Source organism: Globicephala melas, chromosome 1, assembly GCF_963455315.2.
Source record: "Globicephala melas chromosome 1, mGloMel1.2, whole genome shotgun sequence".
Classification (NCBI taxonomy): domain Eukaryota; kingdom Metazoa; phylum Chordata; class Mammalia; order Artiodactyla; family Delphinidae; genus Globicephala; species Globicephala melas.
In genome coordinates this window covers 130217946-130236536 of record NC_083314.1, presented here as the reverse complement: position 1 = coordinate 130236536, position 18591 = coordinate 130217946, and the positions used below count along the sequence as shown (strand labels likewise).

Genomic DNA, 18591 nt, shown 5'->3' with positions numbered 1-18591 from the left:
CATACAGTGGTTACTGATGGAAGTTGAATCTGTAATATTGTCTATCACATCACTTTAAATAATATTATTGCGTATATTCTATTAGGTGAGTAGCTAACTCCTAACTAGGAACATTTTAGGTCTTGTTTCGCCTATTATTTATAAAGTGAAGACCTACTATTGTTAACAAATTATGAAAGGGATCCTTATATTCATAAGTCACGGGGACCCCAGTTTTTAAAAGTGTTATCAGATATCTTGTGCTATTTGATGAGTCATGAGTTTTGTTGTTTTATATGAAAGGCTCAGATTTTACTAAAGAGATAAAAATAACTGAATAATGTTGATTATTGAATAATTTATTCAATAATGTAGGTAACTGATTAACTGAATAATGTAACTCCAGTTGTAAACTCATGGCAATATTGTTTGGCATTTCTATAAGGTATTTCTTTTGAACTCTCTACAGATAAAAGGGCTTTCTGTAGATTTAACTGGTGATAGCACATAGGCCTTTGTCTCACTTTCTCTTTCTTCATTTTGAATGCTTTTTTTTCTGGAAGTTCTGACATCTTTGGCTTTTCCTGAGTTTTACTTATCAAAGACTAATATTTCTGTAGCTTGATAGACATGTAAACCTGGTCAGGAAAAGAACTGAGCATCAGGGGTTAGAGCAGAGAGAGATTTCTGATGAGAGAGACAAGATTAGGAGGAGTTATATTTTATCAAGGGTCAAAATGTCCTACTAAGGTAATTCATAGTGATTTTGGGAGGGTATAAAATTCCATACTTTTGCTTTACTCCTCCACCTGTATTCTACCTCCTCGCACTCCAGTAACTCCTTTGCCCTGTTTCCTTTACCTCCCCCTTCCTTCCTTCCTTCCTTCCTTCCATTTTTTCTTCCTAATTATTCTCATCAAAAACAACGGTTAGAAAAAATGTTATGCCTTTTAGTATTTTATTGTTATTTTATTAAAATATTACAATTTAAACATTTCTCATATTTTTTCTAGAGGGCGACAAAGAGCTTTTTCCTGCTTTTGGTCATGAATCAGGTCACAATTCAATGGGACGTGGCAATAGCTCTTTACATATTCTTCAATTGGTGTCATGGAGGTACAGTGTTTTGAGTACCTATTGCTATTTTTTATTCAAATAAAATATTGAGTGTTTATTATGTTCATGGCATTATGCTAGGATCTCTGAAGAATAAAAACTTATTATATTCAAAAAAATTATATGCACATAAAATTATGTGGAATGAAATAAAGTCCAACCTCCCTACTAATTCAGGATTCATTTATCAAGCATCCTAACAGACAGACGTCTAATTCTTATACCAACATTTCCACGAAGGAGCTTATTATTTTGAGTTGGCATATTCTATCTTTGAACATTTTTAACTTATACGATAACTCATCAAACATTTCAACTTAATTCAATTCCACAAACCATTTATTGACGGTTACCGTGTGTCAGGTGCTGTGCTAAGCCTTGTATTCCTTTGTGCAGTAGTATTATGTGCTATTATTATTCCTATTTTGTAATTCATACAAACATCTGGCATTATGACAAAGGCATACACAGATTTTAGGAGTCCAGGAGGGAGATCATCAGAAGTTCAGGCAGGGCAGCCATCAGCATTTGAGAGTTTCTGCATAGCATCCTGGGCAGGTGACAGGGATTCATTTACTAGGAGATAAGCAACACCAAGGCAGGGTTCTAGACCTTGAAGGAAGCTTTGCAAATCATGCAAGTTACTCAGAATAGTGACAAAAGCAAAACTGTCTTCTGTAGCTTGGGACACATTATATTAGAGATATAGAAGTAGCCCCACCTTGAGAACTAGAATCCTTCCAGCAGGATATTGGACACTTCCAGAGTCAGACCAACAGCTATCCAAGAAGACTTAGTAAAAATAAGACACCAGCTACTTTTTCCAGCTTCTGGAAATATGCAAATGATAAGTAGGACTTCTGTTTATATATCCAAGTGATTAATATAAAGCATAGAGAAATAAGACAAGCCCGTGTCATGTGGCAGAGACCTACTAGCTGTCCATTAAAAATTATTTTATATATTATTGTTCAATCTGCTATGAATATTTTTAATATCATCCAGACTATCTTCTCCACGTTTTCTACTAGAACAATATTTTACCCCTTTTTAACAGATTTGCTGAATAAAAAATATACTATGTTTAGCATTCCTCTGACCAATCTAAAAAGAAGAAATTAATGTTTTATATGACTTATTTTAACATATTAAAAAGAGAAATTGACAATTTTTCGTATGACTTATTCTTATATAATCCATGTTGATTCCTGCTGATTACTGATTTTTTTCTATGTACTGAAAAATGATCAACTTACTAATTCATTCTTGAATGTTGTGAAGCTCAGTGGTCCAGTGTTTCTGGGGTTCTTCTTTATTCCACTTTTGAAAACCAGGAGAATATTTGTCCAAATCTGAATTGATATTTTCTGTGTATTCTCAAACACTACTCGCAATGGTTTCATGAAAGTATTCACAGATTTTTTAAGGTGCTCAAGATGCAGTTTGTCTGAACATGAATTGTTGAACTTATTTAAAGCAGTCAGATGCTTTCTTAAAACTTCTTTCTATGTCTTTGCCTTCAATTCCCTATTGATAATGATGGAATTATTTTTAGCATTACCTCAACATTTAAATATTTATAACTTATATGTAAATGTTCATTACATAAATGGCCATATTCAATTATGTTTATATTATAAAAAATTTAATTCTTTTTTTTAAATTAATTAATTTATTAATTAATTTATTTACTTTTGGCTGCATTGGTCGTTGCAGTGTGCGGGCTTCTCATTGTGGTGGCTTCTCTTATTGTGGAGCATGGGCTCTAGGCACGTGGGCTTTAGTAGTTGTGGCACGTGGGCTCAGTAGTTGTGGCTTGCAGGCTCCAGAGCGCAGGCTCAGCAGTTGTGGTGCACGGGCTCAGTTGCTCTGCGGCATGTGGGATCTTCCCAGACCAGGGCTCGAACCCGTGTCCCCTGCATTGGCAGGTGGATTCTTAACCACTGCTCCACCAGGGAAGCCCCCAAAATTTAATTCTTTAAGCTTTGAATTCCAAAGATAAGAACTTTTAAAAATCAAATACTGACTTTTAATTATCACTATTTTGATAAGGTTTTAAGATATTCTGATACAGGTATTTCCAGAAAAAGCCTACAATAAATTTTCCTTGATGTGAATTTAATTTAATTGATATTGCATTGCATTGTCATTCAAGTTTATGAAAATGACTTTATTGTCTTTTGGTTATAAAAATAATATATTATATAATTTTTAAAACATAGAAATATACAATAAAAAATTACTCTAACACACAGAGATTATCATTGTTAATATCTTAGTGTATTTCTTTTTAATTCATTCATTGAGTTATTTTTAACATTGAGCCTCCATTAAATATGTTGTTTTGAAACTTGCTTTTCAACTTAAAAATGATGAATTTTAAGTGGTTGTTAAGCAATAAATTTTTGCAGTTAGTAATTAGTACTGATTTTACTCATTAAACTCATAGTTTTCTGTTAAAAGTAGCCTTTATCAAGTGAAAGTGAAAGTAGCTGGTGAAAGAGTGAAAGATTGAGTAGCTGGTTAATGGGGTTTGGATTCTGCAGTGCCAATTCTTATTCCTAATGTTACCTTTGAAAAATGAGGTAGACTCAAAAAGTCTCAGTCCTCACCTTTAAAATAGGAGAGCTAATAATATTTGCTCTTTAGACAGCTAGAGAAGCTTAAAGGCTGAAAGCTGACTCTAGTCTGGTGTCATGCTGCCGAACATCAATAGAACACGGTAAAAACACACTTTGATAAACTAAACAAATGATACTCTGAGTCCTAAAACTCTTTTCTAATGGAAATTATTCAGTTAATCGAAAAAAATTTTTAAATGCAATAGCACATTCTTCTGAATCTCTGGTTTTAATGCTTTACATGGAATTTTTAATTTTATCTATTTGTTTTCCAGGAATTACAAATATAAACTGCTCTGGACGCATCTGGGTAGAACCAGCCACAATTTTTAAGATGGGTATGAATATCTCTATATATTGCCAAGCAGCAATTAAGAACTGCCAACCAAGGAAACTTTATTTTTATAAAAATGGCATCAAAGAAAGATTTCAAATCACAAGAATTAATAAAACAACGGCTCGCCTTTGGTATAACAACTTTCAGGAGCCACAAGCCTTTATGTACTGTACTGCTGAATGTCCTGGATATTTTCAAGAGACACTGATATGTGGAAAAGACATTTCTTCTGGATGTAAGTGTTGAGGTGCATTCAAAATCCAAATGAAAGTTAGGCTAACAATTAACTGGTAATTACCAATCTTGTCTAAAAATAGAGGCAAATTTATATATTTCACTTCTTGTATTAGTTTAATGTAAGAGTTGCAAATTCAAATGTCTCCAGGGGCCAGGCTGGTGAAATGTGTGAGTTAAGGAGGCTGGTGGGATCCGTGCAGAGAGGAAAGCACAGAGATGGTCTACTGGGCTCAGCCACTGCCCAGCTTCAGCATCTATGAGGGTCCAGTATCCCTAGATCTTTGGACACTTCAAAAGAAGACAGAAGTGTAAATTTTCAATGTGAACTCTACAAACTTTAAATGTTTGTATGCCAATGCATTCAAAAAATAATTTTTCAACACTAGTCTGGCCAAACACAGCATATGTGAAGGGCAGCATCCTCAGATTTTCACTGTTGCTCTTCTCATCTGTCTTTTACTTAACATTGTTATCCAAACTATTCAATAATATCAACCTTGAAGCAGATCCCATTGAAAAATTTTGAGGCTAAGATTTAGGAAGGAGAAAAACATTTGCAACATTAGCTTTGTGTGCCTGCTATACTTCTTACCAGCTGTGTGACCTTGGGCAAGTTGCTTAACTAGTCTGAGCCTCAATTCCATGTCTGTAAAATGAGGCTAATTATATTGGCTATGGTAAGCATCAAATTTCAATAATTTATTTGAAAGTATATTATACACTTTAAACTACAACATTAATGTGCCTAAATTCTCTTAAATGCATCCTTTTGATAAAACATGGGGAGATTCTGATACAATTCCCTGCTCCTAATGTCACTGCCCTAATTGTGAATAATTGTGTTTGTTATTACAATTATTAAGAAAAAAATTAAGTTAATTTTTTAAATATTTGGTAAGTTCAATTTGTGTTCATGGTATTCTGAAGGTGTTTAAGTTACTATAGTAACATAGGCTGGCTTGTATAATTATACACTTAACTCTTGGTTCTACTATTATGAAGGAAAAATCAGTAAGTTCAGCACGGTTTTAACCCAGAGGTTCATTCCCTACAGCATCTGGGCCCATTTTCAGTGAAAGATAGAGGGCTTTGGGTCTTTGTCATGCTCCCTTTCTCCATACTTTTGAGAATCAAATCTGAGTTCTTCCTCATCTCCAGTACTCAGCTAGACAGAGCAAGCCCACCTGGCCACCTCCACCTGCCCCTTGAGGGGATGTCTGAGAAGCAAGAGGCTTCCTTGTTCTCAAGTAAGGCTATCGTCCTGCTGGGCTCCTGATCTCTGTGATTTTCAAGAGAGAAGAGCCGTGGGAAGTGGTAGAGGTCAACTAAGGAAGGAAATTAGTAGGTTTTGGAGTCAAAGAAAAAATTTATGCCTTAAAGTAATACTAACATGCTAAACTTGCCCTAAATTGTAGGAATTGAAACCACAAGTAGACATCTTATCTGATGTCTAAGGACTTCTTAGCTTGTCCACATCCTCAGGAAACAGAAATAACCCTTCATGCTTAAATACTTTCCTATTTTTTCTTTGGGGGTGTGGTGGGGTGTTGAGAGAATATTTCTTTAGAGGGCAAATGAGTAACTTTCACAGTTGTGTGGAAAGGTTAGTTTTTAATTAAAGCCAGAGTAAGAAAGGAGGCAAAAGAAGTACGCCTCCTTCCCTCTGTTGCAGTTTGGGTGACAGGTTATTGCCAACCGCTCTCCCTGTGTTGCCTGAGGCCCTCTGCCCTCAAACACAACCACCAGGCGATGTTTAAGGCCAGGAAATGGCCTTTTCTCCCCTTCCAGGACAACATATTAGAAGCACTTATACTTTTTGCTGATGGCTGCTTAGAAAGAACATCATCCTTTCCACTTATTTACTTTGTGAGTTGGAACTTCTTACATAGACCTCTGGTTATGAGCGTGAAATTGTAACTGCCATGTAAGGGTTTACTCAAACCCCTGGATTCAAGAACCCCTGTGTTCTCAGGCTCTGCACTCTTAGCAAACAGAACTTTCTATTTAAGTAGGTCAAGCAAAGGTTTTTGAGGGGTTTTGTGGTATTCTAGAAATCACATTGCTTTCACTGATCACTTTGATTACAGGATATTCATCCTGTGAGCTTTATTGTGTCAACTTATCATCACTGTTCTGAACAAAATGATTATGTGTATTTTTTTAAACTGGAGACAAATCATAAAAGACAAAGAGAAGATAAATGAGTCGTTGCTGTTCCTAAAAAGATATCTAAACATATTAAAAAGGTTCTGTACCTTAATGTGTAATTTGTGAAATACAAACTATTATTATCACAGTTTTCATTTTTAGCCATAATCTTAAAAACTTCCTAGATTCTTATCTGTGATTAAATGCATGCATATTATGAAAAGTATTCTATTAGAGTCACACCATTCACGGGATAAAATACTATAAGATGTCTTTATTCATTTAAAAACACCAGATTAAACTATTCATGAAAGTCATATATCCACATAATCATTTATTTAAAAGTTTAAATATCTTTGACTTAAATTTTAACCATCTTTGATCTCTACTTGTCATCAGTGCCTAGAAGGCACTGAATATTCGTCTTTAACATTGCTACTACGTCTCATTAGTGACACAATAGGCTGGTCTGCGTGCTCCTTAGGTAAGGAATTATGGAGTGATCTTTGACAGAAGTATTGACTTTCTTTTAATTTTAAATTCTTCTCATTGTCATTTTATTAATCAAGCCAATCAAGTCATGAAATAAACTTTACTAAGTGGTTGGTATGCACCATAAATGTGTTAAACGATAGAAATTCAGAGAAGAGGGGATCACAGACAGTGCCTTCAAGAAGCTCTCAGTAGAAAATGATACTTGGCTAAACTTTGAATTAACAAGAAACCTGGCCTGTGAATAGTGAGGGACCCAATGGTAGGGGAGAGGTGCAATTAGTAGGAGAGAGCAGAGTGTTTTCTGCTATCTGGCTGTACAGAAGGTTTTTATCCATGGACATTTAATAACCTGGCAATGAGATCTAAAAACAATTCGGTCTTATTCGTATAACCATATTCACATTCCCTTCTTTACATAGCTTCACATTAACAAATAGTGTGTATATTTGCATGTGTGTATATAATCTATTTGATCTTTTGCAAAGTTAATTAGTTATCAGACACTTCAGAGAGAATGCTGTGGAATAACATAGCCCAAAAGACTGACAGCTGTCTTTTAGGATGGCCAAATCAGTGATACTCTGTCTGAAACCAGAGGGAAAAAATAACTTCAGCACAGATCACTGAGGGACCCCAACTCAATCAATATCCAAAATGATTTAAATTTATGTTTCCACAGCTACCTCCTTCAAGGCTCAAAGAAAACTTAAAGATTTCTTTTATCCTACTTGGAGTCCAGTTTCTCCCCATTGTAACTTGATACTACAACTACACATTTTAGTGTGTTCTTACTGTTTGAAAACACGTTTTTTTTTTTGTTTTTTTTCTGAGAACGCCAAGTTAAAGTTTTATTTTTATTTAACATCTTTATCGGAGTATAATTGCTTTACAATGGTGTGTTAGTTTCTGTTTTAAAACAAAGTAAATCAGCTATACATATATCCCCGTATCTCCTCGAAAATATGTTTTTTAATTGTAAAATCAAATTGCATTCATGTAGAAAGTTTTTAAAATTTTGGACTAACAAAAAAGAAATACTTATCATTTCTATAATCCCATAATCTCACTACTAACAGACTCCCTCTTTAATAATTTGGAATATGTCTTTCAAGTTTCAGTCTTTTTCTCTCTCTCCCCTTCTCTATCTCTCTGTTTGTCTCTCAAATGAGACTACTATACTATACTATTTTTTTCACTTTATCATATGGCCAGTACTTACTTACTTAATTAAACATATTTCTAGTGCCTTCCAAAGGCCATATACTTAAACTGTCTTCTATAACTTTGTTTTTGGATGTATTTTAGGAGTGTATTTTGGGTTGTTAAGGTGGTCTCCAATTCTTTCATTATTAGGAACAACACTTTAAGAGGCAAACCCTTTTTAGCCAAATATTTTTGTATATCTATGAACATTTCAATATGGTTGCATTCCTAGATTTAAAATTGCTGGGTCGCAAGATATTACTCCCACTTTTAAAGATTTTGATATGTAAAGTGCTCTCCATAAAGGTTGTAGCAATTTGCATTCCCACCAGCAGTGTGTTAGAGGATTTCCCTGAGTTCATTCCAATACTGTGGATTAACATTTTTCAAAATCCTTGCCAATTTGATAGATCTAAATGACATCTATTATCAGTTTAATTTGCAATGAGGATAAATTTTTCATATATTTATTTCTTCTTTTATAAGTAGTATTCTTGGTAGATGATTTACAGGTGAAGTGCAAGAACATACTTGTATTTAAGATAAAGCTTTGGGTATAACTTCAGGTGCATAAATGTCTGCATTTTTATTCTTTCTGAGCCCCCATCCTTTCCTTTTTTTTTTAATGGGAAAGAATTATCATTTTCTTTTTTTTTTTCCTTTTTTTTGGGGCGCACAGTGAGGCATGTGGGATCTTAGCTCCCCGAGCAGGGATCGAACCCACGCCCCCTGAAGTGCAAGTGTGGAGTCTTAACCACTGGACTGCCAGGGAAATCCCTCTTGTCATTTTTTGAGTCGTCAAGTTTCCCAGGCAGTATTGCAAATGTAGGCACAAGCTGAGAGAGCCACACCTGAAAAGTGAGCATATGCTAAACACTCAGTATTTCCATACTTCTTTTTTTATCTTGATTCTTGGTAATTTATTATTGGATGATGCATCTGAAATTCCAGATTCAGTTCTACAGTTGCTGGGGTTTCATAGGCTTCAGAGGCTCCAAGGGCTCAAACAATGTCATTAGAACTCTCTCATCTTTTCTCATTTCTTGGGTTTTGTTTTCCCGTGTGTTGGCTTCATTCTTAAATAGACTGTTTCACTATGACAGCAAGATGGCCATCAACAACTCACAGCTCACATGTTACTCAGAGATAGCAGTTTCAGTGGAGGAGAAGCACCTCTTTTACAATGGCTCCAGAAGAAGATCCTTGGATAACTCTGATTGGTTCATCTTGAGTCATGTGTTCATTCCCAAGGGAAATACTCTGATTAGTTATCCTAGGTCAAGGGTACACTTCTGTGTGATTGACAGCCCTTGGCATAGGGGTGGAGGTTGGGAGTGAGGGAGATGTCAATTCTCACAGGGAAAGATGGTAGCAGACAAAAACTAACAATATTCCCCATAACAGGGCCACTCGGGGAAAGAGTTGAGGGCATGGGAGAAGGGAAAAAGAGAGAGAAACTAGAAATAGAATTCTATGAATGCCAAAAATTTTTAATCTTTTTTTATTGTAGTAAAATGTACCATTTTAACTATTCTTAAGTGCACAGTTCTGTGGCGTTAAGCATATTGTATATTCACATCACTGTGTAACCATCACCACCATCCATTCCCAGAACTTTTTTCATCTTGCAAACCCAAAACTCTGTACCCATCGAACAACTCCCCATCTCCCCCATCTCCCCAGACACCATCATTCTGCTTTCAGTCTCTGTGTGTTTGACTGTTCTAGATACCTCCTATAAGTGGAATCATATAGTGTTTGCACTTCCATGTCTGGCTTATTTTATTTAGCATAATGTCCTCAAGGTTCATCCATGTTGTAGCATGTCAGAATTCCCTTTCTTTTAAAGGCTCAGTAATACTCCATTGTACGTATGAACACCAAACTTTTAAAGTGGGTAGTGGAATAGGTGCTGGAGAAGTAGATAGTTGCCAGAGCAGAAGAAAAACACCATGGAGAACCCTTTCACAAGAGCCAAACGGCAGAGAGGTTTCAAGGTGGGAGTGACCAAAATAGCAAATGCTGCAGAGGTCAAGCTCAATGATGACTTCACAGAAATCATGGGATTTGTGGATTAGAAAGTCACGATGACCTTAACAACAGTGGTTCTGGTGGAATTGCAGGTCTGAATCTTGATTGTTTGGGGTTCAAGAGTAAATGGGAGTTGAGGGAAAAGACCAGTATAATGGACTTAAAAAAAAAAAAAGCTATTATGAAACGGAGAAAGATACGTTGGCAGCTGAGGGGAGACAATTTGGAGAGGAATTTTCTTTTTGGATGGGAGGAACTTGATCACCTTAGTATCCCAAAGGAGGGGAGAATATAGTAAAGTATATGGAGAAAAGTAGCAATGTTTGAGGGCAAAGTGGGTTGCAAGGTGAGCTGGTAGGGATGGAATGGGGGAGGTGCTGTGTACCAATTGGCCTGGTTTTCCAAATAAAATGGAAAGTTTATCAAGTAACTATAAAAAACTTTATGTTTCTATGCTCCTAAGTGATATATTTTGTTGCAGATCCACCAGATGTCCCTGACAAAGTAACCTGTGTCATTTATGAATATTCAGGCAACATGACTTGCACCTGGAACCCTGGGAAGCCCACCTACATAGACACCAAGTATGTGGTGTACGTGCAGAGGTAGGTTGCCTCCTAACAGTCTAACCTGAGCAATTCCACTCCAGTCCAGCCCATGCTGTGCCTCCAGCAGAGATCCAAGAAATCAACTTTAAATATTAAATGCATCCTTTTTATCACCAACTCCCTAATAATGATCAAGGAAGCTACCAAAACGCTTTTCAGGCCATTAATATTTTCACTCTGTGGGAAAATGTGTTTCATAATCTTTCTACTCTTTTTACTCATTGGAGGTAATTGGGGGCAAGGGCCTAATGGGATACAGCACAGCACAGTTTTAAAAGGATCTTTGCTCAAATCCCAGCTCCATCCTCCTTCTAGGGTTTAGGCAATTTTAATCTCTCCAAATTGCCATTTCTTTATCTTTAAAATGGGTTTAAAAATAAAACCTAATGCACAGGGTAATTTTAATTATTTAAGTGGAATTTGGCTTTTTAAGTATGTATCACTGTGCCAGGTCCACAGTCAGCACTACATTCATCGAAGCTATTAGTTATTAATAATGACCCCCAAATCTTAAATTTGGTGTCTGTGTAGGCTGACCATCTTCCCTCGTTTGCCTGAGACTAAGGGAGCTATCAGGACACAGGACTTTCAATTTTAAAACTGAAAGTAATAATTGAATGAAAGTAATAATTTTCTAATTGGAGTTGAGGAGGGCTTTGTGGAAACGCTCTTTTGTTACGTTCTAACGATAACCAGACTTCAGGAGCCAGACAACCATGCAGCCAAAATCTCTTAAGTTTTATGCTTAAGGACAAATAATTGATCATAAGAGTTATATTACTTCATACTAAATTAAATTGGGAGAAATGTATCTTTAGTTTCTGCTATTCAGAAACTGCAAAATAGGAAAAGGTTGATGTGAAAAAAATCTTTTCCTTCCTGAATGTACATAGTTCAAATGTTTCACTGTTAGAGCAGTTCCTCAGAGCTACTGAGGCTGTCTCCTGGGCTATAGTCCTCAGTTTGGCTTGAATAAAACTCTCTTCTATCCCTTAAAAAAAAAAATGTTTCACTGTTACATCTAAACTATATCCACGTATGTCAGTCTGTGTTGGACTCCTTTGCTAGTGTTAAAGATGGAAATAATACCATTAATTTGGGGGGAAAAATTGTGGGCAAACTGGGCTACATTGGTCACCCTATCCTTGTTTTGTTTCATTTATTTTTTTAAAAAAAGAATGTCTTTAGTTTTGTACAATTGATCCTTGAAAAACGCAGGGGTTGGGGTGCTGACCCCTTTGTGTAACTTCGTGTAACTTTTGACTCTCCCCAAACTTAGCTACTAATAGTCAACTAATAGTTGACCAGAAACCTTACTGATAACATAAACAGTTGATTGACATATTTTGTATGTTATATGTATTATATACTGTATTCTTACAATAAAGTAAGCTAGAGAAAAGAATATGTTATTAAGAAAATCATAAGGAAGAGAAAATACATTTATAATACTGTACTGTATTTCTTGTAAGTTAATGTTGTCTGTTTACAAGCTTAATCATCTCTTACTACTGATATCAAAAATGAAAAGATCATGTGAAAAAGAAATTCATGTTTATTTACAGGTGTCACAATTCATGCATTGATAGGGAAGAAGCAGCAATATGATTGCTTTATAATAGCCTAGCCTATACACTAATGAATGAATCATTATAAAATTTTTATGGCGTACAATATTGCAGTCATATTCATAATACAGCATTGGAAACTTTTACATTTTTTAAAAAACCACTTACCTGTGATGATAGGCTGATACACAGTTTCTCTGATTAGGAAAAACAGGCGTACTATATGGTAATGTAATTCTTTGAAAGCAAAGTTATAGAACAGTAAGAAAGTAACACATCATTAATTTTATATTAAATATCACTCACTTTATGCCTATGTAAGGATAGACAAGTATCTACTAACATCTACAAATATTTTATGCATTTATGACATACCTAAGTTTTTCTTAATTTTTTGATATCTCTAGGCTATATCTCTATGCAGTTCATCTGTGAGTTTTTTCAAATTGTCGCAAATCTCCTAAAATTTTTCCAATATATTTATTGAAAATAATCCACCTATAAGTGGACCTGCACAGTTCAAACCCATGTTGTTCAAGGGTCAACTGTATTTGAAGTACACGTTTTCTCTAGTGATTCTCAAAAGTTTCACAAACTACTTTTTCTTTTATACTTAAAAAAATATATATATTTATTGGACTCCTACTGTTTGCCAAGCACTGGGCCAAAAGCTTTATATGTGCTACCTCATTTAATCCCCTATACAACCTTGTGTGGTACATATGATTATTTTTCCGATTTTTGTAGACAGGTGACTGAGGCTTAGCTAGGTTAGGTGATGCATCCAGGACCACGCAGCTATGAGAGGGAGAGGTGGGATTTGAATCTGGGGTGGCCTGACTGCTTTCTTCCTAGTTTAGTCTTTTCTGCTGAAGTGGTGTGGGAACCCAGATCACAGGGTATATTTGAGAGATGCTATCCAGGTCTCATCATTATGGGAAAGAATAACCTTCCAATCTTACTCTCTCTCTCCATCTGTTAGGTACTCAGAATAACTTTGATTAAGTGAAACATAAAAATAACACCTCTGTGTTCAAGACATTTTGGGTAAAAACTAGACAGATTTTATGAATACATTGCTAAGCCTGGGGTTACTGGCTACATGTCATGGGCAAGAAGCTCACATCTTTCACTAAGTAGCGGTATGGTCAGGTAGCAAAGGGATGATGGAAACACTGAGATCAGTGATGGGTTGTGTTGTCAAATATATAATATACTAAGCACTGCGCTCCATACTTCATGTGCCTTACATCTTCAATCCTCAGCTTAACCTTGAGCAGTAACTATTAGAATTGTCCCCTTTACAGAGCTTATGTTACTTCCCCTTAGACATAAGGGAGCCAGAATTCTAACAGGTGTCCAAGACTTAACCAATCCTCCTTGCCTCTGGGACAAAGTAGTCCCCTCGAGATGAAAAGAGTCCATGAGGACAAGAATCTCATTGCAAAGGCAACTTTAGGAATGTGAAAATGAGGGCAGTATGGGAGCAAACACCACAGTTTAAGCTCAAAGAAAAGTTAGATAGTGCCAGATTGACAGAGAATGCCTAGGCTTTGCTATCTCCTGCAACTTATACTATCTCATGGACTCACTGATCTTGATTAGTTGGTTCATTCTTTTTCTTTTAATATAACAGCTTTATTGAGTATAATTCACATACCATACAATTCACCTTATTTAAAGTGTACAATTCAATGATTTTAGTATATTCAAAGAGTTGTGCAACCATCACCACAATATTAGCACGTTTTCTTCATGCCAGAAAGAAACCCCAACTTCATTAGCAGTTACTCCCCATCTCCCCCCAACCCTCCCAGCCCTAGGCATCCTCTGTGCATTTGCCTACTCGGGACATTTTATATAAAAGGAATTATACAATTTGTGGTCTTTCATGACTAGCTTCTTTCACTTAGTGTAAGGTTTTCAAGGTTCATCCATGGTGTAGCATGTATCAGTACTTCATTCCTTTTTATGGCTGACTAAAGTTCCATTATTGTATGAATATATCACATGTATCCATTCATTAGTTGATGGACATTTGGGTGGTTTCCATTTTGGGGGCTACTAACATTCATGTACAAAATTATGTATAGACATATGTTTTCATTTCGCTTGAGCATATATTGATACTTAGGAATAGAATTGCTAGGTCACATGGTAACTCAGTTTAAACTTTTGAGGAACTGCCATACTGCTTTTTTTAATTGAATTATAGTTGATTTACAATGTTATGTTAGTTTCAGGTGTACAACATAATGATTCAATATTTTTATAGGTCATATTCCCTTTAAAGTTATTGCAAAATAATGGCTGTGTTTCCCAGTGCTGTACAATATATTTTTGTTCCTTATTTATTTTATAAATAATAGTTTGTATCTCCTAATCTCATACACCTATCTTGCCCCCACACACACACTAGTAACCACTAGTTTGTTTTCTATATCTGTGAGTCTGTTTCTGTTTTGTTACATACATCTGTTTTATTTTTTAGATTCCACATAAGTGATAACAGAGTATTTGTCTTTCTCTGTCTGGCTTATTTCTCTAAGCATAATACTCTCTAGGCCCATCCATGTTGTTACAAATGGCATAGTTTCATTCTTTTTTGTGTCTGAGTAATATTCCATTGTATGTGTGTATATATATATATATATATATATATATATACACACCACATCTTCTTTGTCCATTCATCCATTGATGGATACTTAGGTTGCTTCCATATCTTGGCTATTGTAAATAATGCTGTTATGAACATTGGGATGCATGTCTCTTTTTGAATTAGTGTTTTCATTTTCTTCCGATATATACTCAGCAGTGGAATTGATGGATCATATGGTAGTTCTATTTTTAGTTTTTTGAGGAACCTCCATACTATTCTCCATAGTGGCTGTACCAATTTTCAATCCCATCAACAGTGTACTAGGGTTTCCTTTTCTCCACATCCCTGCCAACATTTGTTATTTGTAGACTTTTTGATAATAACCATTCTGACACGTGTGAGGTGGTATCTCATTGTTTTGTTGGTTTTGTTTTGGCCATGCCACACATCTTGTGGGATCTTAGTTCCCCGACCAGGAACTGAACCCAGGCCCTTGGCAATGAGAGCGCATAGTCCTAACAACTGGACCGCCAGGGCCCCTCTCTCATTGTTGTTTTAATTTGCATTTCTCTAATGATCAGCAATGTTGAGCATTTTTTCATGTGCCTGTTGGCTACCCCTAATTTCCTATTTAGTATCATAAAAATGTTCTCCTAATATTTTATAAGATTATTATATATCTCTTTTAAAAGCCATTAATGCATTAACAATTATATCTGTCTAAATTATTTACACGTGGTTTTTGAGGGACACATCTTCTTTATCAAGTGAGGAATACTTGCAGTAGTTATGAATACTGAAATTGTTCTCAGTACCCAAAAAGTCACTTTGGAAGTCTTAAGAATAGATTTATTAAAGAGCAAACTGTCAGAAATATCCGTTGGAAAGAGTACAGGCTTTAGAATTTTATGTTTGAATTCCAGTTCTGAGGCTTATCATTTAGATGTCTTTTGTGGTACAAATATCTGAAAACCCAAGTGCAGTGACTTAAACAGACAAGGCCATAGTGGTAGGTAGTACGGAGCTAGCATGTTAATTCAACGATACCCCAAGGAACCAGGCTCTTGCCACTTTTCTCCTCTGCAGCCTTTAGTGCGTTGGCCTTAATCCTCAGATGCTACACATCCAGGCTTCTCATCCAAGTTTCAGGAAGGAAAGAGGTGAAGGGAAAAGGATATTCTCCCATGGAATTCCACTTGCATCTCATTGGCCAGAGTTGAGTTACATGTCTACTCTGTCAGGATGGCAACATCAGAGAGGGGTGTTATGGGTGGAGTTCAGTACTGTCATCTAATAGTATCTGCCACAATTGCTAGCTGAGGGATCTTGGTAAATTTGTTTAGCTTTGCTAAGCCTCAGCCTCCTGAGAAATGAGTATAAGTAATACCATACTGAGTGTTATAAAACTTACAAGAAAGCAAATTATAAGAAAAGGCTCACAGATAGGAAATGCTTAGAAACTGACAAAAAGGTGATGTTAGAATATTAGAACATTAGGGTGAAACTAAGGCTGGCTCTCTAGACTTGTTTGATTTGTTCCAAAATCAAAACCTGACTGATTTGGGAGACAAGATTAATGTAAAGCCATAAAAAATGATCACTTACAGGATATTATAAACAATAACTTTATTTACATTATTTTCAAGTAACAGTAATTTTGGACAGATGACTATCTAGAAAGATCGTTAAATGTGCTCTAATAAGACTAATTTTCTAACTGTTGTACATATGTCAGTAGTAAAGTCACTCATTTATTCCAACTAGAAATGTAAACCCAATGTGGGCAAGAATTTCTGTTTGTTTTGTTCATTGCTATATTGCTTGAGCCCAGGATGAGGCCTGGCGCATAGTAAGCGCTCAATAAACACTCGTTGAGTGATTACTCTGATAACTAGAAATAAACATTTCCTGCATCCTCCCTTCACAATCTAGTTAACTAATAATACTACAAGGTCCTATATATTAAAAAAACTTTTCTTACTGTCTTTTCTGAAACCAAGAGCAAATTATAGCCAAACTCAGGCAAACCTAACCCAAATTCTGACCTGATTGAGTCCAGATTAATGGAATTTTATCATTTTTTTTAAAACTTCATCATAGGTTATCATAAAAGATGTGAAGGGTTACCATAAAAACAAATGTTCTCCTCTAGCAAACTCAAAGAATGAGCTCCTATAAGCACAAACTGGAAAAGAAAATAAACATCTGTTTGTCTTACAATTAATTAAAAATGCACCCACGAGTTGAGAAAAATTAGAGCAATCCATTTTTCTAACTTATGGTTAAGAAGGCCTTTCCCCCTAGGAAAAAGGTGAGTTATAATGAATTTTGTGGTTGAAGTGGTATCAGATTTAAAAAGCCTTTTCTAGATCCTGGGTTCTCAGGGTATTTTCCACTTGGGCAGATAGGTAGAGATCAGCATTTGCAAGGTTTCACTTCCAACTCATGTGGTTCTGTTTTCCAGTAAAATCACATATAGAGAGAGGCATTTCACCTCAGCCCACCCACTTGTTTCCACAGTGGCAGAAAGATGGCATTCCCTCTATGGCAGCATAGGGGCCATCAGGGCCTCCGTCTGGTGTTGGATTGAAGTTGTAAAGTAGAGGAATTGTGTCTGTGTTGCTTCAAGAGTCTTCTTTCTCCCCAGAACCTTTGTGGTGACCCCACCAGCAGAGCTGCATGTCCATTCACATACACTCCTCAACCCCTCTGTATTTTGCTATGTACCAGTGGGTGGTGATAGAAAAAAAAAAAATGAATCTCTGCTAATAAATATCTACTTACTGTTGTCCCATTACGCTCAACAGCTTCATGTAAATACGTTCTTTCTTTACCTTGGATACTCTTGCAATGTCTGGCACAGTACCTTGTTGAATGAAAATAAATAACTTGTTAAATGAAAATAAGTGCATGATGGCCCTTCATTCTATTTTATTCAAGTCAATTTAACAAATATTTATTTAGTATTTCATGTCTTCTTGGAACTATGTTAAATGCTAGAAAAATTTTTAACATACGCAACATGTCGGTACATGACAAGTTTATAAACTGTTTAGAACAGCACCAATGGTAGAATTTTCAGGTACTATGAAAGACCAATAGGGTCTTTTAATTTTTTGTTTTAGATATTGTATTATTCTTATTATGTAACTGCTACACTTCCACTTTTTATTTATTTATTTATCTTTTGGCTGTGTTGGGTCTTCGTTTCTGTGCGAGGGCTTTCTCCAGCTGTGGCGAGCGGGGGCCACTCTTCATTGTGGTGCGCGGGCCTCTTACGGTCGCGGCCTCTCCCGTTCCGGAGCACAGGCTCCAGACGCGCAGGCTCAGTAGTTGTGGCTCACAGTCCTAGTTGCTCCGTGACATGTGGGATCTTCCCAGACCAGGGCTTGAACCCGTGTTCCCTGCATTGGCAGGCAGATTCTTAACCACTGCGCCACCAGGGAAGCCCAGGGTCTTTTAGTTTTAATGAGACCCCTAAAAACAACTGCCTACTTTTCCAGTTCATAAGGCCTGCTTGTTTTTGCCACATCTTCCTCTCCATATGCATATTCATTATAACCAGAGTTCTTAGATATAATTCCAAATATATTTGAGGCTGTGATGTTATATTTCTACTGAGTTCAATAACCAGTTCATATGTTAA

At 36.1% G+C, this 18591-nt stretch overlaps 1 protein-coding gene and 1 long non-coding RNA gene across 2 annotated transcripts in view; one reads left to right on the top strand and one right to left on the bottom strand.

Moving 5' to 3' along the window:
* The first annotated feature begins 1025 nt into the window (after positions 1-1025).
* IL23R (interleukin 23 receptor) overlaps positions 1026-18591 on the top strand; it is a 53236-nt gene continuing 35670 nt past the window's right edge. The window contains exons 1-3 of the mRNA XM_030865889.2: positions 1026-1095; positions 3992-4288; positions 10649-10772. Coding sequence (XP_030721749.1) covers positions 1026-1095; positions 3992-4288; positions 10649-10772 — 491 coding nt within the window. The remainder of the gene's footprint in view (positions 1096-3991; positions 4289-10648; positions 10773-18591) is intronic.
* LOC132593822 (uncharacterized) overlaps positions 17735-18591 on the bottom strand; it is an 82447-nt gene continuing 81590 nt past the window's right edge. Inside the window, exon 3 of the long non-coding RNA XR_009559719.1 lies at positions 17735-17811. This is a non-coding gene — a long non-coding RNA (uncharacterized lncRNA). The remainder of the gene's footprint in view (positions 17812-18591) is intronic.